The sequence below is a fragment of the Lichenostomus cassidix genome, chromosome 7 (genome assembly GCF_008360975.1).
Source record: "Lichenostomus cassidix isolate B80296 chromosome 7, HeHo_3.0, whole genome shotgun sequence".
Classification (NCBI taxonomy): Eukaryota; Metazoa; Chordata; class Aves; order Passeriformes; family Meliphagidae; genus Lichenostomus; species Lichenostomus cassidix.
The window spans coordinates 12,723,419-12,750,431 of NC_139488.1; the positions used below are offsets into that span (position 1 = coordinate 12,723,419).

The 27,013-nt window shown below is 37.9% G+C and overlaps 1 protein-coding gene across 7 annotated transcripts in view; it reads right to left on the reverse strand.

Moving 5' to 3' along the window:
- Positions 1–27,013, reverse strand: part of PARD3B (par-3 family cell polarity regulator beta) — a 398,314-nt gene that overhangs the window by 190,049 nt on the left and 181,252 nt on the right. For all 7 annotated transcript variants that reach the window (XM_085066249.1, XM_085066251.1, XM_085066248.1 and 4 more), the window contains 5 exons: positions 26,212–26,337; positions 22,087–22,442; positions 20,301–20,440; positions 19,382–19,510; positions 5,621–5,806 (listed from right to left, as the gene is read on the reverse strand). In XM_085066249.1, coding sequence (XP_084922375.1) covers positions 5,621–5,806; positions 19,382–19,510; positions 20,301–20,440; positions 22,087–22,442; positions 26,212–26,337 — 937 coding nt within the window. The remainder of the gene's footprint in view (positions 1–5,620; positions 5,807–19,381; positions 19,511–20,300; positions 20,441–22,086; positions 22,443–26,211; positions 26,338–27,013) is intronic.

The window sequence follows — 27,013 nt, forward strand, 5'->3', positions numbered from 1 at the left end:
AAGGGCCCAAACCGTAACTATTAGTATGCACACTGCAAACAAAAAGGAGTACTACAAGCTGTTTTCCATGCATCTTTTATTAAGATCTGGTAAGAAAGAACTCCAAAAATTTTTTCTTACAATCTTAGTAGTATCTGTCTTGTCCCAGTTCCCATTCCATCACATGGGCCAGTGTCCTCAGTACAGAATGGTCACTGTGACTTAAGCACCCTTACTAATTAATGCTGTCCCTATATTACAACATCCAAAACTGCTGCCAATAACAAAATTAGGGTTGAGCCTTATCAAGTAACCTAAGCCTTGAAGAAGTAATTCAGCTTCATTTGCCAAGGTTAACTGACATTTGTGGGTGTAATAAAATTGTGGACACTGCTATTTTGTGATTTAGGAGCCCTATTGCTGTTGTCATTATGATCTGTGATTTATTTCTTTTCGTGAAAGAATGTGCCATGGACTCTTCTCTCTTTAACAAGAAAATAAGGCCTGTTTAATGGAGACACAGGCATTTCTTTTAAAGCTTGTCAAGTTCACAATTATCAGGCTGGCATCAGACCTCAAACAAGGAGAAGAAAGAGTAAGAAACTGAAGACATCTGATATAAGGCAGTGAAGAAATAATAATAGGGAAGGATCTCACACAGGAATACAGTGCTTGGTTAAAATGAGTCTGATTCATTCACAGGCTCATCACAAACTCTTCATAAGGCACTCATCTGAACTGTTTATATATTTCATGCATCTGAGCAATACAAAATATATATACACTATCTGATTTCTATTGTTTTCTGTAACTAAGACATTCAATTAGCTATTTTGCTATTGCTGCCAAGTCTAAGTCATTTTTGACTGAGTTACAGTAGCTGTGACACACCCAGATTTATTAAGTGTTATTTTTGTTGGAACTGGGTATCATCATTCCCACAGCAGAGTACAGATAACCACAAAGCTGAAGAAAAAACAGTATATACAAGAATCCAAAACAAACTGGGATGGACAAGAAGATGGAAAGAAATAATTAGGAGATGAGTCATTCAGTGAAGGAAAACGAAGAGAAATAAAACTTTTCTTGGGAGGGTGTGGGAATAGAGGATAGAAAACAGAGATGCCATTTGGAAGAGATACTGAAACCCCTCCCACTTCTCTGCTGAATATTTTACGCCAACTTAGATGTACATACACTCAAAATCAGTAAACTAACCCCACCCTTTCTCTACATACAAATGATGCCATCACAAGTGCTAAAATTTAGGGAAACAAGATTTAACACTGCTGAAATGAAAATTTTATTATTTGCACATGTTGTAATTCCTTTGTGTTCTATCAAAATTTGCTGAAATGAATGGAGCTATTCAGAGCAACAGGAGTTTGAGGGAAAAAGATTTTATTTTTTGTGAGTTTTTGTAAGACTTCGAAAATTTTACAAGTGCTCATGTCCTCCCCCTATGGTCCCACAGTTTCTTGGATTACTGTTTTTCCTTTCTGGAAGAAAACCACCATGTATAAATATCTGCTAAAGTTTCTTTCTAAAGTATATACAAATACAATGCCAAATACATCTTGTCACGACTACATCTGTTTAAGTATGCAATTGTCCTGAACACAGCACTCATTTTTAAATGAATCACTGAGCCTCAGAAAGCTCTGTATTGGCCTGATTTTTATTTTCCTTTAATATTTTTGTATGAGACTTTATTTATATTTTAATAACATTAGTTCTTACAGGACTTCTTCTAATGCATCCTCTCTTCTTCCCACTCTGTTATGTGCAACACTTAAATGAAAAATCCAACTTGAATTTGACAATTCAATTGTGATTGAAAGAAAAAGATGTGCATCATTTAAAAATGTTGATCAACCACACTTGCTAAGTCACCTGTAAAAGACAGGCTGAAAGACAGCTGCGTGCTGTTTCCACATGACAGGTAGAAGTTACTTCACAGATAAACCTTTTGCCTTTTTAGAGACCAGAAAAAAAAAATCCCAACATCTAAACAGTTTCCAAACACAGATTTTCACATCCCTTGTGTTATGGCCTGGTTTGGAAGCCTGAACTGCAAGAAAATCTGCTTGGCTCAAAACAAGCTAAATGTTGTTTTAACACGTTTCTTCTTTCATCTCTGAGAGGTAGGTTTCTTTGTGGCTTTTGAAGAGAAAAACAACATTTGGCATTTCAGCAGAACAGTTTTCAAATGCCATCTCTGGAACTGCTACTGAGCTATTCTAATAGAGGGTGATGTTACTCTTCCTTCCCTTGCTTATTCAAAACATGCTGGATTTTTTATGGAGACTCACAGCAAGGGGCAGAATCTACCAGCACATGGCTGCCATATTCTTCACAGTCATTCACAAGACTCCCACATTTTACAGTAGAGCAGGAAGACATAATGCCATGATCTTCAAGGACTTATGTTTTTTATCAACGCACAATAAGCTATTTCCCTTATAACACCAATGACATTTCTGTCAGAAATTTCCTGATGGCATTTATTGGAATTGTCCAATTTCCCCATCGATTATACACAATGAGCAATCTTTACTGCAACAGCACTCAGAAGGACCAAGGACTTTCAAACTACACCATGTTTGAGTTGAACAAATGCGCACACAGAAAATATTCCATTATTTCCAGTAATGACTCTGTTTCATTTCAGCTGCAGTGGACTGCAGGTATCTGATCCTCAGGAATGCATCATAAGTGAAAAGCCAAGATGTCTTGAGGTGAACAAGGCTGAAATCCCCAAAATTATGGGAGAAAGACAATGTATTTAAACTCAGTCAAATGTTAGGGTTTTTTTCACATGAAAAGCTCTGCATAATTACAAATATCAAGTATTCCAGTAACCTCTTTATCTTAGGGATAAAACATAGATACTTCAAAAATTGCAAACAGAGGTTAAGAAGGGACATAATGGTTCAATCAGCAAAAGCAGCTGGTTTTATTCCTGTAGCATACAGTGTTTGAAAACAAACTTAGACCTTTTAAAGCATTTTTGTTTTGATTTTATAGGTAGAGCAGTAAATAGGATTGCATCTTACTGTAGCATGTATGATGCTATACACATTGACATTTTTTAAAACCTTTGGCTAGGACAAAAGAAAAAATCATAAAAGATAAATTTAAGTCTTTAATTCTTCCATTATGGTTTTTTTTTTTTTTTAATATCTGTTACTGCACTTTGCAATGCCACTAATACATTAGAGCTAGATAATTGTGCTAATGTATCAAAAAACTTAAAAATGTTTGCTTTTCTTCAGACCCTGGTTTGAGCCAATAACAAGTGTCAGTAACCAAGCAAGATGGTCTGCACCTTATAGTTTACTCTTCATTCTAAAAAAATACATGGGTAAAGGAAATTTAATGTATCAAAACCTTTATACAGCATTAGAAGGACTGAGCATTTACTTTATCAGTGAAACAAATGTGTTGAAATTCTATGTATTACATGTAGTCTTCTGAGAACAAGCAGTGACTGTATAGACAAGGGGATAAAGTTCCCACTTATATTAGCATGAGACACCAAAATCGAAATAATTTCAAATTCTAAACGTAGAAGTGAAAAATAGTGAGAGAATTCTCATGTCAGTGAGTATTACGATTTCCTCCTGTGACAGTTTCCCAAGAAAACACTGTACACTGAAAAGCAAATGCACATGTCTTAATCCATAATAATCCATTTCAGAGAGTAACAATGAATAGCATGGGAAAACACTCTGGACAACTACCAGCTGGAAAGAAAAGATTTTTATTTCAAAACTCGCTCCAAGAAGAGATTTAAAATAAGGACAATAGGACATCTTTAAATATTTATGCACAAATATGTGCACACTTTTAACTTGATACAAGAAATTTTATTAATTGTTAATACCCCCTGATTAGGTTGTGTTCTACATAAAGGTCATTAGACAGAAGAAAGACAGCTGTTCTCCATGCATTGCACAACAGTAGGCTGTGAGTATTAAAACACTGCCAAAATGACTGCATTCTGTGAGCACTTGCACACAACACATAGGAAACAGTTCTGCTTGAAGCCAGAGCCTCAGCTACTGTCTCAAGTGCTCTGGAGCCTCCCCTCAGATCTATTACCACAACCCAGGTCTAACTGGTGAAGGGTTACAATGAGGTAGAACAGAGAATGGGTCACAGGACCACAGGCTATCACAAGACAAAATAATCTTCCAGTCATCGTGACTAACTTTGCCTGTCTGGTCAGGAGTGAGCACAGAAGTCCTGCTCTAGTAGTCTGCAAACATCTCAAGCCAAAATGAACTGCTCTGGAGTGAGTCACTGTGGGGGAACAGAGTAGCAAACATACAGAGGTAGAAAAGGTGTTTGTGATGTGAGGAGTCAGGCAGCCAGCCCACTGATACTGACAGAATATGGCTCCACAGCTTGGCTATTCAAAACAAGGAGTTTATCCGTGGCAATACACTGTCACTGCAACTGGTGTGGACAATTACTCAGGGACACAGAGCTGGGAAAACAGAGGGCAGCCTCATTTCCACAGTAAAATGAGTAGTACTCTGCAGCAGACATGCACATAAATTGAGTTTATCCAGCCCTAATTTGGCCAAACATGTGTGAACTCACTTCTGGTATACACCAAGCAGATGAAAAGCCAAGCTTTGAAATAACCGTGAGACTAGGACAGGCAAATAACAGAAGCAGGGTACTATTAAACATTCTCATGAAAGCTAAAACCTTGATTATTACTATTTACTAGCTGCTGTAAATAGATGATCATTAAAGTTTTAATGCTGTGAATTGTCTTACTCAGCAGGCTGGTGTCAGTAGAGCAATTTACATAACGCTGAATTAAAAGGTAATTTTACAGAAAAGAGAACTGCAAGGAGTTGCTGAGATAAAAGACAAAAATTACATGATGGTTCTACCAGTGTTAAACCTACTAGCCCTGAAAGATTAAGTAATTTGTTTCCAATTCAAAGAAGTCACCTTTTCCAAGTTTTATTTGGGGGGAAAAAAAGCAGCCAACAGATTTTCTAAAGATTAGAAAATAATTCAAATCCTTTTTCATCATAAAATATACAACAGTCTTTGTACAGTGTTTAGAGGGAACAGAACAACTCATAATACTGTCATTTACCAATTTAATATTACCATTTCAATCCACCTCTGGAACAACTGATAACTTCTGCACAACTGATGTCAAGCTCAGCTAAGACACATTTTTAGTACAGTGATAAAAAAGTATTTTGAATAAAAAAGAAGAAAATCATGAGAGTTTTTTATTTACAGGAACAGTGTAGCTATCAGCTTCTTTGTCACTGAGCCTATCAAACTTTCCCTATCTGTAGGCTGTGGGGAAGCTGGAAGGCAGCCTCCATTCATACCCGCCCATCCTTATCCTTCTTCCCCTTCCCCATTTCCTGCAGCATCCAAATGTTCCCTAAGGTTTGCACCATTTCACTTTCATTTTTGCAAACCCTACCACAAACAACCCCAGAAACCATGGGACAAAATGTCAGATTTGTAGTTCACCCAAAGGAATGAGCAACAAAGGTATTCGTTCCTAGAACACTTTTCAAGTGAGATTCAGCACTCAGCAAGTGTTCTAACAGACAGAACTCTAACACAATCATCTCCTGATGTGCTTCTTCCATACCTTAAAAGCAGCACCTCCGTGAATAACTGATTTGATGAAAATCCCAAGATCAGCTCCTGTCTCCCGAGATTTGTTGCCTTTCAAGCTCACACCAAGTCCAGCAGAGCCAGAATCATTCAGAGGAATCTCAAAGGTCAGCTGCTCAGTGGTTTCTGGAGAAAAAATACTGCAGTTTGGCTCTCCTTTCTGTTGGAGAAAACAAGGATGAAAATAGGGGTGAAAAGTTGGCATGAGTTGTATCCACAGATTTGTATGACAAGAAATAGTCCTCTTTTCCAGAAAGTAGCTTGAAAAAACAGCCTTATAATCAACAGTGCATTTAGCTGACATTTTGTCACAAGATCTGGCTTAAAATGTTATTTTTAATGATACCTGGGAATATGCTTAAACAGAAAGTAAAATAGCTTAGTTCCACATGATATAAAAGTGATATTGCAGCAGAATGTAGGAAAGACATTTATACACAGCTGCATTAAAAATGTAAGCCATAAAACTCTCAACATCTTTACATGCAGCTCACAAACTATAATGATAGTTGTACTGTTAAATCCCATTCCCCTTTGAAAATCGAGTTTCATCCTTAAAAAATTGTCCTTCCCTTAAACCTGTCTGCAGAGGAAAGCTGGTGTAACAAAAGCGAAGGTGAGAATTGAAAGCAGAGTAACTTATTCTGCACTAACTCCATTTGTACATGCTTTTATTCCATAGAGGTTTGATTGTTCTTTTTTGCTTTCTGGTATAGGTTAATCCCAAGATTTTCTCTAGATTAGAGTGCTGTTTACAAGACTGCCAAGTCAAGCATCCACAGCTATGGAAAATCAGAAAGAACTTTCTTTTACTGTACATTTTATCTGCAGTGTTGTAGGGCTGTCTGTCGCTGAGCAGGGGGGAAGGTAGTGTAGTTGGTTGTCTTTTTTCAAGCAGGTTAGAATCATAAAATTAAACAAAATCAAATTTTTGGTACACCTCAAAAATAAAATGAGGACAAGCAGACCTATATGGAATAAAGTGTTCATGGAAGGTGTTAGTGGAAAATACTTTATGCAACACAATTGATTTTATTCCACTTTTCCTTCTCCATGTAACTCTAAGACAATTAATTAGCTTTTATTTTTTGTCATTTGCACTTCTTCTATTCTTTGGAACAGTAATATTAAAAAATTAACAGGAAATAAACTATGAAAAGGAAGCACAATTACAAGCTGAAAGATGACTGGCTGCTGTCCTCCAGGGTGTCAAAATCTTACATTAAATTATCAAGTAGAGGCCACGTGCAAGGAGGAGTGTAGTAGCTGGGCCAGTCCTCCTCTTACCTAATGAGGGATCAATTCAGGGCCTAAGCTGCAGTACATGCAGTATCAATGCAGTTGTCAGCAAAGGTTCCAGCAGTACAGGTGTTTGCTCAGCAGCCAGAGCACACCTGTGCATTCAGGTATCGTGCTGTCTGATCAACAAAAGTATGACCCCAGAACTAAGTGCAGAAATTAATACCCTGAAGAAACAGTAGCCTTAAGTATACTTTCATTTATTTCATGTGCCCTTTCACTGTTCATAAGCAACCACTGGCTAGAGAGGAATCACAGCCAGGAAACTAGGACTATCAATCTCAATCCCAATATGCACTATGTTTAAATTTTTCCTGGAATGTGACTGCATGATATTAAAGTCAATAAAATTTGCCTAACTGCCAAATATAAAAATGACACAGCACGAACATTGACAGTTGTCTTGATAACAGCATTCATCTCCACTACCTGCGTTGTTTCTGCTTCTGTTTTTGTTCACCAAAAGCATAGAATTCTCAGTTACACATCTGTCAGTTTTACTTCTTAGCTTTGGATATAGACATCCTGAACATAACCCCCCAAAATCCATACATTTGTAACAACTGTGAACAATATAGAATGATAGCTTGTAAACACTCCTCCTCCGACTTCAGAAGAACCAGTATAAGGAAAAAACCACACTACTACTGGCCTCCTAATATAACCATTTTGTGTTTAACTTTCTCAAGGTTTTAGAGGAAACATTTTCTGCCCAACCTTTTGGTTTTTCAATTTGCACATATTCTCATCAGATGATTCAGAACTCTTAGATCAGAACTCTACTCAATTGGCACATCCTGTCAAGCCCTGTCAAGATCTGGACAGAGAAATTCTCAGGGTCCCAGACGTGACGACTCCTGCCTTTAGGACAGGACCTGGCATTACTTTCCTGGTCCCCTAGGTAAGCAGTTCCTGTGTGCTTCTGATATTCTTCCACTTTAATCCAATACATCTGCACCAGACTTGCCCCTTCTCTATGTCAATACTGTGGTTTTGTCTTTCCCCACACGGTGAGAAAAGCAGTGAGGAAGCTGTTACCACAAGACATAAAAGCTCCTGGTGCTCATGCCTGTCTTAACCAGAGCAGTCACAAATGGCTTTACAGTGCTACCTCAGTACAAGCTTGGACTTCACAGAAAGCTGTGCACCCAACAGAGTTGCTCAATGTTCTATATTTCCCAGAACTTCCTTTAACATAATTATGCTGTGCATTAGCCGTTGTTAAGAGCCCTACCACACCACTCCATGCATGTCTGGATGTGTACAGCAGAACCCCACACAAGTACAGAAAATTTTTGTCAGCATTTTATTCCCTATGTTTTCCTTAGTACCTAATTTGGAATCTGTAACATTGGTCTACATTTTCCCTACTACAATTCTCTAACAAACAGATAACTTAATCAAATAAAAACTTCAGTAAATTTAATTTAAGCTGCTTTTACCTGTTCCTGGAGAACACTAATATTTTTTAAAGTCCTTCACAAGTTTCTTGTTCAACATAGTCCAATAGTCCTAAACTTCTCTTCTTTTAATTATTTATATTCAGCTTTATCCAAAGATCCAGCAAAAGCTGATTTAAAAATAATGTTTAGCTTTGTCTAACAGTACTATCAAAAATTTGTTACCCATGAAGGAGGCTGAATGTCAATTCAAAGATTTCACAGGGATGGGTTAAAGGAAAGGAGATGCATATATACAGTTCAGTGATAAATTCACTCTAAGGCAAGCAAACTCTGTCCTTACTCCCTTAAAATTTTCCTCTGCTACTCATTGTATGGCAACTGATAGTAAATGCCTGGTAGTCAGTCTACAACCTCGAGACTATTTATTGCAAATGTAAGATTGAAAACTTATTTATGGGAGGATGTGAGAAGCAAAAGAAAGGAGGAAAACCAGAGGAGAAAAAGGGATGAACAAAACCTAGAAGCTTGATTTCATCCTATACTTGCTGAATATTTTCAAATTATTATCCTGATCATAATGCTCTTCCCAAGCAACACCTTTTCACTGATGACAAAAAAGAGCTCTAGCCATCCTTAAGTTAACAGCTCATCAATTAACTGCTTCATTTGGGCAACTAATTTAATGAATGATGGCCCCTGTTCCTAGAATATGCAGGTATGAATATTAAATGCTGATAGTGACTCACGGAGCTGGATTCCTACTGCTTCTATTTCCCTGACTTTGCTAAAACATTATCCCAAGACATCAATACTTCACAATATAGCAACCACCATCAGCTGAATTATGGTCTGGTAAAGGAAACCCTCTCCAACACACTAAACCTTGAATTCTATTAGAAACACTTCTTACCTCAAGATCATCCTAGAATCTGAACTCACTCAAACACAGAATGAATGAAATGAGCTGCAACACAAATACGCTTCTAGCCTGGAAAAAACTTACAGCTTTATGTTATAAATTACCCAATCAACAACTACATCATGTATTTTCCATAATAAATGTATCATACCGCAGCAGGAATTAAATGATAGTGTATCACTGATGCTATTTCCTTCTGCAGATATAGGAAAGTAACTCAATTGTAGTAGGATAAACAAGAAGTCTTCATATAAATCAAAGTCCAGATAGCCAAGTGGTGATGCCTCGGGATGGTCAGAGCTTTGAGATGGCCTGGCCTGTACTTTTCATGCAGCCCCACAGTGGGTAAGGTTGGAAGGGAGCAGAGTGGGTGATTGGGCCCAATCCCCCTGCTCAAGCAGGGTCATCTGGGAGCACATGGCACAGGATTGTGTCCAGGTAGTTCTTGAGTATCTCCAGTGAGGGAGATTCCACAGCCTTGAGCTCCCTCAGCCTTTCCTCATAATAGAGATGCTCCAGTTCCTTAATCATCTTTGTCGTTATCCTCTGGACTTACTCCAGGAGCTCCATGTCTCTCCTGTGTTGAGGAGTCCAGAACTGGACACAGCACCCCAAATGTTCCTCTCCAGGGCTGAGCAGAGGGGTAGCATCACCTCCCTTGATCTGCTGGCTCCCCCTTCCTACTGCACCCCAGGATCCCATTGGCTTTCTGGGCCACAGGAGCACTGCTGGCTCAGGAAGGGCTTATTGTCCACCAGGACCCCCAGCTCCTTTTCCACAGAGCTGCTCCAGCAGGTCAATTCCCAGTCTGTGCTGGTGCATGGGGTTGTGTCTCTCCAGGTGTGGAACCCTGCATTTGCCTCTGCTGAATTTCAAAAGGCTCCTCCCTGCCATGTCTCCAACCTGCCAGGGTCCTTCTGAAGGGCTGCACAGCACTCAGGGGGATCAGCCACTCCTCCCAGCAAACCTGCTGAGGAGCCATCTGCCCCTTCATCCAAGTCACTGATGAATAATGCTCACTGCTCCTCATTACCTTACTTTCATCCATGTGGACAGAGTTCCCTGAATCCTCTTTCTTGCTCTTTTTGAAAACTGGGGTTACATTTTGCTTTCTTCCAGTCCTTGGGCACCTCTCCTGATCACCACAACCTTTCAAAGATGATTGTGAATAGCCTCGACAGCTCTCTCAGCATTCATGGATGGACCCCATCAGGGACTGTGAACTTGTGGATGTCAGATTTGCCCAGGTGTTCTCTAACCCAATCCTCCTTGACCAAGGGAAATTCTTCTTTCCAACATTCCTTTACCTTTGTCTCCCAGGTCAGAGATTCCTGAGGGCTGGCCATGTCAGTGAAGCCCAGTGTAAAAAAAGTGTTTGGTAACTCTGCCTTCTCTGCATCCTCTGTTACCAGGCTCCCTGCTATGTTTAGTAAGGGCCCCATATTATCCTTGGTTTTCCTTTTGGTATGGATGTATTTGAAGAAGCCTTTCTTGTTGTCCTTGACATCCTTGGCCAGATTTCATTCCAGATGGGCCATGGCCTTCCTTATCTCGTTTTTACTTACTCTGACAACCTCTCTATATTCATTCCAAGTGACCTAACCCTGCTTCCATCTCCTGTGTATTTCCTGCTTATGTTTGAGTAATGACAGGAGCTCTCTATTCATCCACACAGATCTCTTGCCCCCTTTGCCCAAATTCTTGCTCATTTCTTCCCTTTAAGATGCATACATTGCAACAGGAACACTCTTAAGTATTAATAGAACTTACTCAACAGAGACATAGGTTGAAGTTCAAAACAAAACAAACACCCCACATCCAAAAAACTCCAACACAAAACTGAAAAACAACTCAACACTTCAAGAATCAGTCTCCAGTGTTCACTTTGGGCAGGTGAAGGACCTGTTGGGCAGGTCCTTCCTTCAGCTTTGCTAAATTTTAGTCTGTCAGCTTTCAATGGCTTCTACAGCTGCAGCATGCCCTGGACAGTCCCCCTCCTGATATGCACATCTCTGCAGCCTAGTGATGATTGTTTTCTAATATTTAGAGCAGTTTGCCAGTCTCAGCTTCTGCTCCAAGCTCCCTCCTGGTTGCACCATCCAGCATTCTAGGTAGCTCCCAACCTCTCTCAATTGTTTGGGGAATACAAAGATCTCCTGCCTCTCTCCTGGACCAGAAGGTAGCAGACAGAAGTTGTCCAAGAGGAAATCTTTTCACCTGCTGTCCAGACTCAGTGGTTAAACAGAACAGAGCAAATAACCAAACAGGTACTATCCCTCACAAGGGAAATCAGGACAGGGATGTTTTAATCTACCAATACACCTGCATGCAACTTCAGTAAAATCAATTCTGACATTTGCCAGATCACCTGAAACCAGACAGGAAAGTTCAACAGAGTTTATACAAAGGTGAGAGAATAGAGAGTTTGCTAGATATGAAGGCAGAAAGCCCTAATAACACAGTACTAAATAATATTCAACAATGCAGACTGAAAATATATATCTAAGGGAGTCAGGATACATTTGATTAATCTTCTGCCAATGATTTTATTTTTTAGAATCACATCTATACATCAGATCTCTGATTTCTTAATTAAAAGATTATAATAAAGGATTATTAAAAATAATCTAAAATCTTACTGGTCTCGCCAATAAATTCTCAATATTTTAAAGATCACAGAAAAGCCTTCTCCTACTCCCACAACACACAAAAATGGCTCAGTCACCAGCGTAGTACAATCAGAACTATAACCTTTGAAAAAAGTCTCGTGCATTTTATTCTTCCACTTTCTACTTAGTCCATAGTTATATCTACACAATATTGTGTCAATCCTCTGTCTACCATGGGACACCACTTTCAATTAGTCCTTTTATTTAATCTTACAATGCCTGTTCTCATTGACCATAGCACTTTTAATCTGTGGATTTATGATAGTCTAATGCTAATCTCTCACTGCAAAGGTTGCCTTATATATCCTTATTGTGTTTTTTGCCAAAAGAGAAGCTTACAAAAAAAATTAGCTCTCACTTAGGCAGGAAGGAAATAGCATTTGTTTAACACAACAAGAGACCTTTCAGTACCTGTCTGCTGCCCTTGACCAGCACACTATTATGGCCTCTCAATATGCTGACTGCCCCTTGCCTGGCTGCTCATTTCTGATAAGAGATGTCAACTCCCTGGGGTGCCATTCAGAGCCGACAGCGAAAGGGAAAAGACCCAGGAGGGTTATTTTCAAAGGTTTATGAAGGAAATAAGACATTTGCATGCTTTTGCAATTACTTTCTGATAAAAGTATTTAAATTGTGGCACCACAAAACTATTATTGGCTGAAAAGCTTGAAAAGAAGATACCCCTTTATTTGCATCATGCTCAATGTTCTTTCCAAGCACTTAGCCACAATTAAGAAATACTTGGCTGACAGTTCAGTCATTCAGTCACTGTAAAATCTGTACTGTATTTTGCAACAGATACATTGTAACACACTGGACTGAAAGTAATACTCAAAGGTAATACACTGTTGCAGTGTTGTCACAATCTAGTAAATAATTGAAGTCATTGTTGCATGTATTCATCTTCAGCAGTTCTGACAGATGCTTTCACATTGGCTTCTTTAAAATTATCTGTACTCCCTACTGCAATAAAAACTAAATGGTCACTAATGGCACGCTCTGCTAAGACAAGAATGCCAATAGCAAATCCATGGAGATATATTATACTGTACTTGGATAATTTTAACATTAACACAGTACACTACAAATCTGTGTGGTATTAGATAGAATGTGTCTGGTTTGAATTATGTAGACTCTCTGGAATGACAGCTTTGAAAACTGACAAAACTAGATTCAGCTCTTCACCCAAGGCAGATACAATGCATTTCAGAAATAGAGATTCTCCAGTTTGCTTGACATGCCTATTTGAGAGCCCACCAAGGAAATGGTTGGCCCTTGCAAAACTTTTGTATTTGTAATTTGGTCTGCACTGCTCTTCAACTTTTAAAAATGCAGTCTCACTTAACCTTTCAAGCTACATAACTAGGAAACAGAGGGAGAAAAATTAACTAGTTCAGCCCTCAATCAAGGTCAGCCTCACTGTGAAAACACCCATTTTCAGCCCACGTATGGGGTAAGCCATACGCTTATGCACCCCACTGAGCTGGAGCCTTGTGCAGTTAATACACTTTGGCACCTAGAGCCTAAAATCTTATCACATGAAGATGGAAGACTGCATGGTATTTTCAGGGTGAATTTAGGGTTGCTGCTATTGTATCATTTCCAAATACATTCCGGGCAAAAAGGTCACAACACTGTGATGTACAAATCCAACTCTTTACTCATTTTACTGTTACTGTTTTAAAAGGATAGCAAACAAAGCAATAAGCAGGGTATAATTCTTTTATGTCTACTTCAAACACCACATGCATATGCTTTACATTAAATCAGCCTAGGAAAACTTTTTTCATGTATTCTAAGACAGAAAGATTTTAGCAAAGTTCATTTGGTTTATGGAATTAAACTGGTGACCCTTGTAAATGGCAAGGCACTACATTTGTTAGTAGGATTTAAAGATTGCCCAAATACTCTGGCTTTATTAAATGCAAATACTGTAGATCTGGGCAACTGCATCTAAAACATATGAAGACTCAATTTCTGTTAAGATCAAATTTTATATGCCTTTATTCTGATGTATACATACCTATGATTTCCTAAATTAAAGTGAGCTTCCAAACAGTTCTGGGAAACCTCAGAGCTAAGACTGATATTATCAAATAAGCAGTTTTCACTTCCTGATGTTCCGAGGTAGGATTCCTAAACCTAAGAGTTTTGGACAGTAATCTCAAAATACATCCAATAAACACATTACCTCACAGTACAAGTAACATTATGCTTTTCTCTCCTTACTCGTATCCTTTCTAACTTTGTCTTTAGCAGCAGGCACAGCACCATCAGAGGCTCTTGCAGGCAATGAATGCTATGACCAAGTCTTTCAGACCATCCTTTTAAGGTTCCTCATGTTTGCTGGAATATAAGAACAGTGGGATCTGAAAGGCAAATCATTGCTGGATCACAGCACTTTGATGGGCTTGATAGAGAAAGCAATAGCATACCAGATGCAATAAGATCTCTGTGGCCTCAAAAAGGCTGACAATGCTATTACATGGAAAATCACATTTTCTGTGCTGCTACCTTTATGGGCACTTCACTGCATATGAGGGCTCAAGAAGCAACCACTTTTTAAAGATACACAAATTACTAAGCAATTTATTCCCCTTTGGTAAATTAGAGAGTCCCACCCAAACCCTGGATAAAGAGATACTTTTCACTGTGACAGGAAAGATTGTCACATTTCTTCTTAACAGTGATCTCTCACTGACTTTTGTAAAGAGCACAGTAACAATTCAATAAACCTCAAAGCAGTTTCCAGAACTCGAAAACATAATGAACTAGTAACTATCTTCTGAAATACATAACAAAGCTGAAAACCTTTGAGGGGGTGAATTACACAGTGTTTGCTCTTTAAAAAGATACTTTTGTGTAGACACAACCTACACTTGCTTCTCAACTATTCCAGATAAAGAGAATAGGTCCAAAAATAAAATTTCCTTTAAAACCTCCAGGATATTTAAAAATCCACATAGTCTGTAAATGATGAAAGGTGCCACATGCATTCACACTCTCCTTGACTTCATTACTCAGAACAATTCAAGAGATCCTTGTCATGTATGCTATTAAAATTCAATATTTACTTCTTTTTTTCCCTATCAATTAATTTCCCTTGAAACAGGGGTAACACAACAGAGAAATGGTACTTGCTGGAATCACTTTCTGACTGAAATTATTTGTCTGGATAACTGAGCACTAGAACCATGGTTTTGACCTACAAAAACAGGTGCAAAAATAGTTAAGTCTAGGCTGTAATTTCACCTATTATTTCCTGCACATAAAGAGGCAAGCAACAATTAGAAGGAAGTAATAGAAATTAAGCTTTGAATATTAAAAACAAATAGGCGAACTGGTTTTCCTTCAGGCATATAAGTTCAAGGCAGTGGAAGAAATTAACTAGGGGAAGACTAAAACATAAAAGTTAATCATATGGTAAGTAGAAAAAAATGCTTAATTGAACTTGCCACTCATCCTGTTTCCTTCTATCCTGTATAATACACATTAAAAAAGACTTAAAGACCAAGACTACATTTAGTATGTTGTTGTTCATTTAGCTATTGTTATAAAAATGATGGTTTGTTTCCTTTCACCTCCCATTCTTCAGGGATCCGTTAATATGCCAAGAAACCACAGAAACAACAATTACAGTTGCAACTGGTAAGTCAAAGAGATCTTTAAAAAAAATAAAGCGTATGCAAAAATTACAATGTATGTGCTCTAATCTACAGAAAAGTGCATGCAAATATTTTTCGTGCTATACTATTTCTGGCAATTGCAGAACAGTCATATTCTTTTGCTTACGTGCATCATACAACATAAAAAATAGCACAGGATCATAGCACAAAATGGGTTATACCAGAGCTGCTCTCATTCAAGTAGTTTTTCTTTTTGTACCAATGCCGGGATAAAGAAAGAGAAGGGAAGTAAGTGATTTTTACATCATTATTGAAAGAAATGGCACTTTCAGATCACACATTTTCCCTAGAGCAAAAACATGATGCAACAGATAGATATGATCAAAACACAACAGAATGATGGCCACAGTTTGATGTAGATTCCATTTACTTTGAGAAGAGGTGGAAAATCTAACTCTGTTCAGTTAAACCAGTTACCTTTTCGTAATATTCACCATCCTTTAGAAAAGAGTGTTACACAGCTTAAAACCCAAATGCACCATAAAGAACACTCTAACCACTGGCCACTCTGTAGACTCTGGTAATTAAGTGAATCAAGATCTTCCCCTGGAGTTGGGGATGCAGCTCCTTACTTAGCTTCTACATTGTCAACAGCTGGCATGAATTACTGGGAACATTTGGTTAACTGGATAATAAGGAGGACAGCCTGTGGTTGGTCCAAATTCTACTTCACTGAACTCTTTCAATATATATTAAAAAAAAAAATCTCATTACAGCCTCCTCTTCTTTCTTTTTTTTTAAAGAGAAACAACCCCACAACTATTGGGTTTTCAATTCTTTTCCCTCGTTATGTACAAACACTGTAACTGTATAACTCTCAGATGTTGCCTGGGCCAGTGTAACCAAAGCCCCAGTTCCTACAATTTAATAATGCCTGTTTGCAACACTGATTCATCCTCACCCATATCACATCTTGGCTGCTGCAGTAAAGGCTTCCTACTCTGAATATATTTTTCTACTTGCTAGCAATTCATAAGCACAGATCACAGTAAAAAAACACCCGAACTCTGCTCCCATCTATCCTACTAAAAAGAAAACATTCGTGAGACCAAGCTTTCTCCAACCGCAGCTTTATTACAAGGAAAAGTCAAATTATATTATTATGGACCCACTCAATCAAATGCCACCCAGTGTGACTTTATTACATTATTTGCTTTGTGCCCATGCACTTACCAAATTCTCTCCAGCAAATCCACTTAAAAACCCAGTTCTAGTGCAGCAACATGCTCAAAAGTGGTTTTGTGCATGGGTTTCTGGTGGGTACAGCTTCCAGATGTATTTTTGCCGCAGGAAGCTGTGGGGAATGGGCACTTTCACTAGCTGGCCCTTCTCCTTTTTGTTTCAACAGGTAACAGGGAATCTAAAGCAAACATCTCGGATTACAGTCCCCAGAGAACTGCTCAAAGCAAGAACAAGTCTGATATAAAGCAATTACCGTATTATTGCCAGGCATTAACAAAATCCCCAAGTATTCAGGTAAATTCTGCATGCATGTTATGCAGTCAGAGCACTCAGTTACAGCTGTCCTTCAAAAACATTGGATTACCCACTGCCTTTCCTTCCAAAAACAAACATTCAAAGTGCTGGCATTTTTCTCCTCTTTGATCAAAAGAGTACTGTAACTTTTGAGGTAGAAGAGGATTAGGCCGATGTAATATCATGGCTAAAGCTGAAACCAAACAAAAAAGCTAAACCAATTTTGATTTTTTTTTTTTTTTTAATCTTTGTTGAGACTACTCTCAGACATCTCATGAATTCTAACAAGCATCGTGTTAGCATCAACATCTGGTAGCTTAGTGGTATGGTAACTCTCACTTTCGCTGTGAGCTACCAGATGTTGCTGAAGGGCTTTTTAATTTAGATGGGCTGGTTCCATGCATTTATCTAATGTATTTCAGTAATTCACATTTGTATTATGTTGTACTTGACTGAGATAACAAGAAACACAGAGCAGTGTTAGAATTCCCATATCATCACTGTTACAGTGAGGGCCATCACTTGTGCATCATTCTTTCACAGAGAAAGCAATCTAAGTGAAGGTCAAGCCAGCAGGATAAATGTGGCTACTTCCTGGATTTCAATCATGCCAGTCATAAGTAAATCACCTTTTGAAAGGCAGTTAATCCTCACTGTAGAGACTAGGATTTAATATCACACAATTGTGGCAGGTAAAAATTATAAATAGCTTTTAGATTCTTCCAGTCTTTTATACCCACACACTGCTACAGTGATTTCCAGCAGAATTTGTACTATGACAATATATAATAACATATAATGTTGGGGCAACAAGAGAGAGAAGAATGTACACTTTTTTTAAAAGTACATTTTCAAGGTAACAAGCTTTATAACTTAAAAAAACCACAAGGAAACACTGTTGGCAGGCAGCTTTTTCAAAAAATAAGCTGTTATTTTCGAAGAGCTGGTAGATGAAAAGAAATTCTACATAGAATAGGTGATTTAGTAGTTTAAGACTCAGAAATTTCCCTCTGATCCATACAGACACTGACTCTACAGCTCAGGGCTTACTCAGCAGAGCAATGCAATGACCAACTTTGATGCTTTGGGAATTGCTGACAGCAAATGCGCAATTATAAGGCTGAAAACTGCCATTATACTCTTTTAAAATTATACAATGAAAGAGAAAAATGAAGACAAGAATAGTTTTGCTATGACACTTCACAGCTGCTCTACTACAAGAAAAAGTGGGGACCAGTGGCACAAGAGAAGACTCACATGAGAGAACCTGAATGCCCCTCCAGCTTCCTATCCTATCCCAGGCAACCCTGAGCTCAACCAGGTCCAACTGGTAACAAGGAAACAAGAGGAAAATTGTCAGCAATGTTTTGTGAGGAAACATAATGGAGGATTATTGTAGAAGACCCTGACAACAGTCTAAAGGAAAAGCAAGAAGGCGGCATCTTAAGAAAAGGATGAAGGCGGTTTGTGTTCTTTGAAGGAGATAAAATGAGACAAAAGCAGGAAATGCTGTCCTTCCCTTATCCTGAGGACTTAATGAAAGGTCAAGTATAGCCATCAATCAAGATAAGGAAGAGGCAACCAAAGAGATGACCTTCTCTGAGGGGAAACAAGCATGTATCAGATAGTACTTTTATACTGGTGCATGCCTCTGCCTATGTGGGAGAAGAAAGAACACAGTTTCATGCCAGTGTTAATAAAAAAAAAAAGTGAAAACTAAGCACTTGAGATGGAACAAAGACAAGCAAAAGCCTATTAAGTCAAAGGCTAGCAGCCAAGCAAAAGCTTGCTTCCAAAATCTGTGAGGAGTGCCCTGGAATTGTATTCCTCACCACTCCTGCAGCTGGGCACCTGGCTTACAGGACATCTCCTGGGGGCAGCCACCCTCACTAGTTTGTTACTGATAAGCTGCAAGCTCATTACATGGACTTTAAATTTCTGGTTTAAAGCTTGTTGCTTTTCTGAAAGAGAATAACCCATTTTTAGTTATGCTTGACCTCACACTCACAAAATTAATTTACAGTATTCCCCTGTGAGTTATGCTTATGCTGTCATTTTTGGGGATGAAAAATCAGATTGTGTGAAATTGCATCTAAAGTAGAAAAAAAAAACAAATATCCCTCAAAATCAAATGTAACCATAAATACTTTTTAGAAACAAGCCTGACATGACTACCTTCTGCTGGCTTCCTCAGCTGACAGGAGTTCATTTCTATTTCTTGGGCTAGTTTTAAAACATGGAATTGTTTCAAAATCACTCTTTGGGAAAGAATAACAAGTTTACCAGCTCTCGAGGTAGAAAGGCCTCCTCCTGACGAGCCACAATCAGACAGACAGTCTCCCCTTGCTTTGTGCTCCTCAGCATAGCTACAAGCTCTTCCTGGGTCCTGCCGGTGATGTCCCGTCCATTCACCTACCAGACACAAAGGAACAGTGGATGTTATATCTCTGACTATGACTGCTTTTTATCAGGTTTATTAAGTTCCCCTCACCTAACACAGGTGCCATTCAGTGACTGAGAGCAAAGAAAAATTAGCAACAGCTCCCACACAGTCTCCCCCTCTGGCCCTGCGCAAATTACTTAACCTTTTTCCTCCTCATTTTCACCATCTGTTAAAGCAGCTCTGCAGTACTTACCCACCTTGTGGGGGGTTTGTGAGACTTAATTAGTTTGTAAAGCACTTTGAAGATGAAAAGTGCAGAAACAAGACCTTAGTATTAAAACTGTTTACTTTAAGAGCTTTTTGAGGTTAGTAAGTAGAAATAACCCATTAGATAATAAGATTGTAAGTCACAAGATATCTGAAAATTTTAAACAGACCAATTTGAACAAAAGCACCTTAAAATGAGCACTTAACCAGCTTGATATTAACTGGAGATTTTTGGATGTGGCTGAAGAGGCAACACATGTTTTATTCTTAAACCAATACATTTATCTGCTTTAAAAAACAAGACCTTATCAGGCTCCCCTTGTTCAAACACCTCATGGACCCTTGTGAAAAGAATCATTTTTCCACCTCATGGTGTAAAACACTTGTTGGCAAACCAGCGGCATAGAAGCTGTGAGAGTGACTTTTTTTTGAAACCAAGGGCAAAGAATTCTAGTTCCATACATCAATAATATGTATGAGGAAATAAAAGATTAATGACAAAACTAGCAATCAATTTTCAGCAATTCAAATAAAATGAATGTTTATCCTAACCTCCAGGATTCTGTCTCCTGACTGCAAACGACCATCTTTTACTGCTGCACCTTTTGGTAAAATATTCTTCACAAAGATTGGACCAGGACCATGTACTGAAGAGTCCCTGGTAACCACCGTGAAACCAAGTCCTTCTGGACCTAGAGTGTCAGATGAAGAACTCAACATAAATTTCAACATGTGAACAATGATCATTAAAAGTAAGCAAACAATGTCAGCAAGATATCCCAGAGATTCATTCAGGATAACTCTCAAAAAAAGAAAGCAAACAAAAAGCTGTAAACCCAAGCAAATTTTCTGCATGGCCTAGAGAAGAAGCCTAGTGATGTCTAAACACATACCTAAATCCTCCTACAACAGCTACAGATGGAAATACTTTTGGTAAGCACACAATAATAAAAAGCAAGAACTCTCTTTTTAATGCATTTATTTTTTCTTTAGGTCATTTCAATATTAGTCTTCATATTAATGCCAATCATCTTTCATAGAATCCAAGCATTGGAATTGTTTATTTATGAGAAATATAATTTAGCAGGTTTTACTCAACTTGGTTAACGGGGAAAATATCACATGATTTGAGTGCAAAGACTGATGATGCAGAGTGCAGATTTGAATGCAAAGACTGATGTTCAGAAAGGATGAAGTGGTATTTCCAAGCTTCCATTAGTGAAGTTGTTTGCCACTTGGAAATAAACAACCTCAAGTGTTAACAGCTATGTTATAACAAATAATTAGGGAGTGCATTAAATATAGTAGGTATTGGTTATAAGTCACTAAAATCACCAGGAATAGTAGAGTCCATAGAAATCTTTTTATATTGAGTGGTATTACTACTCATGTGATAGTTTGCAAAGATATCATCATGTCAGTATTACATTGCTATAATTTCTAAAAATATAAGTGTTTCAAAATCAAAAGCATGAGATCTAGAATAGTGAAATTCTGAAGTAGATTTCGTTAACACAAAGCTGAAGAGTTCAAAAGTAAAAATGAGCGATTCAAATACAGAAACAACGAAAATTAAGAAATGAGAGCTTGATTACATTGATAATGTGTTAAAAGAATAAAGTTACAGACAGTTTTCAAGAGGGCCACTTCTAGGATCAAATTTAACTCTGAGCCAAATCAGAGACAGAAATTAAATAGAATATACAAATGCTAATTGGAATCTGCTTAAGCACATTTTACTGCATGTGCCTAAACCTGTTATACCCTTCGAAGACAGACAGCTGCATGGAGCAGCAATTAAAGACATAAACACAAATTTGGTCTCCTGACAGCTGAATAAATATGATAGAAAAACAAAGATTCGCAAAAAAATAAAAAAGGGAAAGACAGATAGATCTGTGGTCAAGCTCCTGGAAAACATGAAACAGAGTATATTTTTAAACACATCTTTAAAAGAATGTCATAACCGTGTTGTGGTCAACTAGCAGATTAAATAAAATAATAAAGGTCACCAGCAAACAGTTCAAATTTAAGTCTATACTTGTAAAAAGACTGAAGTATCTCTTAAAATCACTTATTGCTAATGGAATTGCTTCCACAGTCAGTAACAGAGATGTCTTAAAAATCAGTAGCTCCAGATAACATATACCCAACATTTATGAGAAAGCCCACTGTGTAAAACATTACCTTCAACATTCTTACACGTTTTGAAAGTTTTGGAACTTTTAAATGGTAAATAAGTTGCTTGCACTTTTAATGTCACTAGTGAAATTAAAAGTTAAGGTATCACTATAGAGAACATGATACAGAATTCATCATACTATGTCCAAAGACTTACCTTTTTTGAGGTCTATCTTTATTTTCTTTGCATTTTTCTTATTGCCAAAGCCCATAAGGGGAGACAGTGAGGGAGAAGATGGCTTTCTACCCAGACGTGGGAGGTTGGGGCTCTTAGCTTGTTGCAGTGTTCCCTGTACACCTGATTCCAAGCTTGCTCCAGAAAGATTAACTGTTTTCACAGCAGGTTTTGGATGAAGAGGAGGTGGAATTTTTGATTTTGTAACTCCTTCTTCATTATTCAGAATACAAAGAGGAGCAATAGCAGACTTCTCATATTGTTCTCGATTATATGGAGGAAGGACTTCCAAGACGACACTTTGAAATTTCATTGCCTGACGGAAAATGTCCTGAGCCCTTCAAAAGAAAGGTATGAAAATTCACATAACAAACCAGAAAATTTGGGCAAAATTTGAAATAGCTTACAGAAAATAAGATGAAAATTTACGTTATCTTCACATCTACAGGGTCCCTTTTTAGAAAACTACACAAGAAATAAGATTTCAAAACTATAGCACTTTCCTACATTTCAAGTAGGAACAGCGAATCTGTTGGAATTCCTAAGTTGCTATGAAAACATATCAGCCAGAATGAACTAATGAACACAATTCTTCATGTAGAGCACCAGGAAGGGAAGTTCTGATGGCAAAAGATCATCAAAAGACTGCTTAAGTTACAGCTTGCTATTTTTTTCAAGTGCTTGCCTGTTACTTATTTTCTTGTTGGCATAGAGGCACACTGAGCACTCATCATCAATTGTTCTGGTGAATACATCTACTCCAAGCAAGCTCAACTCTCCATTTTTTCCAATTCCACTCTAATTTCTCCTCAGTTTCCTTTGTAATCCCTAAAGCAAATGCTGGCTGATTCCACAGCAATAAAATAGGATGAGGGTATGGGATACAAAGATATTAGAAGAAAAACTGGTGATCAAAAGGTGCAACTGTTTCTACATAAACGGAAAAAGGGGTTGCTACCACCACAGCCAAGAGGGGAAGTAATGGCTACATAACATTTTAAATAAATTATGGAGTCCTTCCAAGAACATTGTACTTATCTTCCACCTTTCTGTAGCGTGTTTGTCAGTCTAAGTATTTTGCTGAAGTCTTGGCTTTGGATTTACATTCAGTTATGTAACAGGAATCAATGTTGAAAGCACTTCTGAAATATTTTTTTTACACTAACACAGGAAGGATGCCACTGCAAATATAAATGTCTTGAAAGCACACCTACTGCTTTCCCAGATGAACAGAGCTGCACAGTACCTCCACCTTGCAGCAGTAGGTGGCGGAAAGGAGAGGCTGTTTTAAGAGGGTTTTCTGTAGCATGAAGACATTAAAGTCAGGGGTCAGTCCCAATGGATACTGCTGTGGGAAAGAACCATCTTTGACACACTGAGTATACAAGCATCAAGAGTCAGAATAGCAACATTCATTCATAGGAGATGCTGCCAGAGAGAAACCTCAAACTTGGAGAAGAAAGTTAGCAGGAAGAATGTTGTATAAAGGCATTCTTTCAGCATCACCCTCAAAGGTTTGGGGTTTCAGAGCTCTAACAGACTGTGCCCCAATGTGCCTGCAGAGTTTATAGGTTATCTGTTCACCTATACCCTGTCAAAAGTTCTCAAGGACAGACCTTACCCTGATAGAAAGCATGGCTTACTTCCAGCATAAGGATGTCAAATATTAACTGAGTTTCTTTCACACCCCATCTTCATCGTTTCAAGCAGTCACTTGGTCATATGTTATAAGGTAATTTAATAACTCAGTTTCAAAAGATTAATATTTAAAATATATGTAAGAGAAAACATAAGATCTCCTTCAAACAAAAATTAGTGGAAATAACTCAAGACATCCTATGGGAAAGTCTAAATGCAGTCTTCGGGGCAAAATAACTGGCTGCACTTCAAAGAGAAAAAATAATGAATGGAGAAATTTGTATTTCTTGAGACCCCAAGTGCATACTTTAAAGAAAGAAGGGAGTCAGTTAAAAGAGGTGCTAGAATCTCTGTAGCACAACAGAATGTAATTGAATAGATTAGCAGCAAATGAAAAAGCAGACTAACAGTCCCAATATATAGCTATTACAAACATGGGAATACAGAAAGTAGGCTGCTGCTGTTACAGCTGCAGAAGTAGCAACTGTCAGGAGCAATACTAGAAAGTCTCTGCTGAAATTAGAAAGAGACAGTGTATAACAGTCTCTTCTAAGTGTTAAAACAGCTTTTACTAGGGTTATGAAGAAATGTCAATTTGAAACTAGCCAACAGATTTTCCTCTCAAAGGAGAATCTGATTGCTATTTCTGGGTCAACAGTCATTGGAACAATGCTTTGTTGTATCTTTTACAATTACTGGATTTCTGTAACTTGGACTTCTGTCATGTTAGTACAGTTATGCCATGCCAGATGAAAACTAAAACGCATGCTCACGGAGATTAGTTTCAACCTGGAAAGCATCCTTCTTTAGCCACTCTCAACAGCCAGGGAAGAGAGATGATATAGAAGGCTATTTTGGAAAACAATTCAGCAGAACAATGCAAGACTTGGGAATAGGCCAGAGCTCTTTGAAAATACTCTCTCCAGTCCCTAGAGAGACACTGAGCCCTCAATACCCAAATTTTTTTCCTCTCAGATCCAATGCCACTGCAGCCACATTACTTGGTTTTGTAACATAAGGAAACTTGGACCAACAAAATTAGGCTCTACTCTGAATCACCTTTAGGTCGCTTTTCTCTCTCTCAATGACAGAGCCTAACAAGACCAGTCTCTCTCCCACATGGTAAATAGTCCTTCCAACTCCCAAAACTTTACACAAGCTTGTAGAAAGTACATGTGTTGCACGTCTCATTTTGAAGGAAAGCATGACAGAGAACTAGAAAAGTTTACTGCAGTATTTTGAACTGCCCCAAAATCTAGTAACCTTACAGAAAAATATGCAGAGTCCTCCACTCCACAAACACCTCATGGGCTGAAAGCCTCCGGAAATCTAGTTACATTCAGAAGAAAACATAGGGGAGACAACACATTGTAAAGGAAAGATCACATATGATTTTGAAAAGAGATGTTTTAATTCAAGCAAAACCTCATTTGAGAAATTTCATTACAAAAGTGCACAGTGAGGCAACAAATGCTTTAGTAAGATACCAACAATTATGCTCTGCTAAAATCAGTATCGTTTTTAGGAATTTCCACAGATGGAAGAAAATGGCATGTACTGTATTACAGTAGAGTGCCTTTACCACCAAATGTGCAGAAAGCTGTAACTGAAAAGCTATCATGAAGCAAGAAGCACAGTCTCAGAAACGAGAATACCTATGCTACAGAACTACGCATAGTTAGTTTCATGAAAACCTATTTTGCAAATATTTATTCCTAACTGTGAAATTATGTATTTGATTTTAGTCTAGAAGCCTTGAACATTTGGCTTACTGTTTAGAAAGTTAAGCCTCGACTCCCTTGACATCTCAACAGGTTTTTGTTATATTATAAACAATCACTCAGTTGTCTAAACATATGGATTAAAAGCAAAAACAAATTATTATTTAATTACTACAGCAAATATGTGTGAAGTTTGAGAGGCTATTCTTTTGTGCAACAATGTCACATTAATTCATAGATGATCAAAACAACCCGTTACTTAAAAAATATTTGAGATAGATAATAAATGTCAGACTTTTAATAAAAGTCATAAGAAGTGAAACTTACCATTTAGCTCAACTAATCACAGTTTGACAGTAGTAGTATTTTTTTAAAAATTAAATGCTCAAAAAGCTGCAGCACAAGAAAAAATCTTATTTCATTTGCAAAAGAACATCACGCTGTGATGTTGACTCATTCTAAAGGTCTTATGGGGAAAAAGACAATACAGTAAAAGTAACAGAAGAACTAGAAAGGCAAGATAGCAATTACAAAATTTAATGCTATTAAGTAAGCACAGTAAGTTCAATAAAACTCCTCAAATTTCACCTTTTTTGGAGGTTTCAGAAAGAAAATTACAAAGTTTCTGCCACACATCAATTTTACCGGCATTTTATCTGAAATAAAAATGAATCCCTTTACAAATCAATTTAACACAGCACTGTATAAAATCCTGGCTAGTTAAAAGTATCAGTAAACCAGCACTTACTGTGCAAAGGTTTTATCTGTAAGGTCCACATGGTTTATTTTCACAATGCATTCATTTTCATGGAAAAGACCATCACGCCTAGATCTGCTGTTTTCTTCAATACCGCGAATGAAGAGCCCCAGCATCCTAAAAGATAAAATATAGGTGAAAACTACCCTTACTGTGGTGACATGACTTTAGAGCAACTAAAAATAGGTACTAATCTCTACTGTGTGTGAAATGATAGCCTGTCTATCCATGAAGTGCGTAACCTAGAGAAAGGTTCCAGCTGACTTATTAACTAAAAGGGAGGGGATTCCAAAAAACACCAAGAAAATTTGCTGCACACTAATGCTTTACTACTTGCTAGAATTTGGGGAGCATTAAGTCCTGTAGGTCATACTTGGAGAAACAGAGGAAAACACCTAGATTCCTCTCCAGTCAAAAATGTCAATGCAGCTTTTTTTTCCTGCCACTAATCCAAAGAAAAGCACAAACAGATTAGAATAATTTTCTACCTTATGTATAATAAAATAAACAGCCAATAGAATGAGACAAAAAATAACTGACTTTTCTACTTCTGAAAAAGCCTCTGAAACTTTTCAGCTGCCAAAAGCCCTAGTTTTGATACAAGACAACAATACTACTCATCCATGTGGCAGGACACCAGCAGAACATCAACACCTAAGCTGTTCATTAACAAGGTAAGTCCAAGTGAAAACTGAGGTGCAGCACAGAGTAATGCAGTAAGTGAGCCACAGTGCATGCTGCAAAATTCCTGTGTTGATAACTCTGCTGGGAGCACTAGGCTAATCCTGACCTA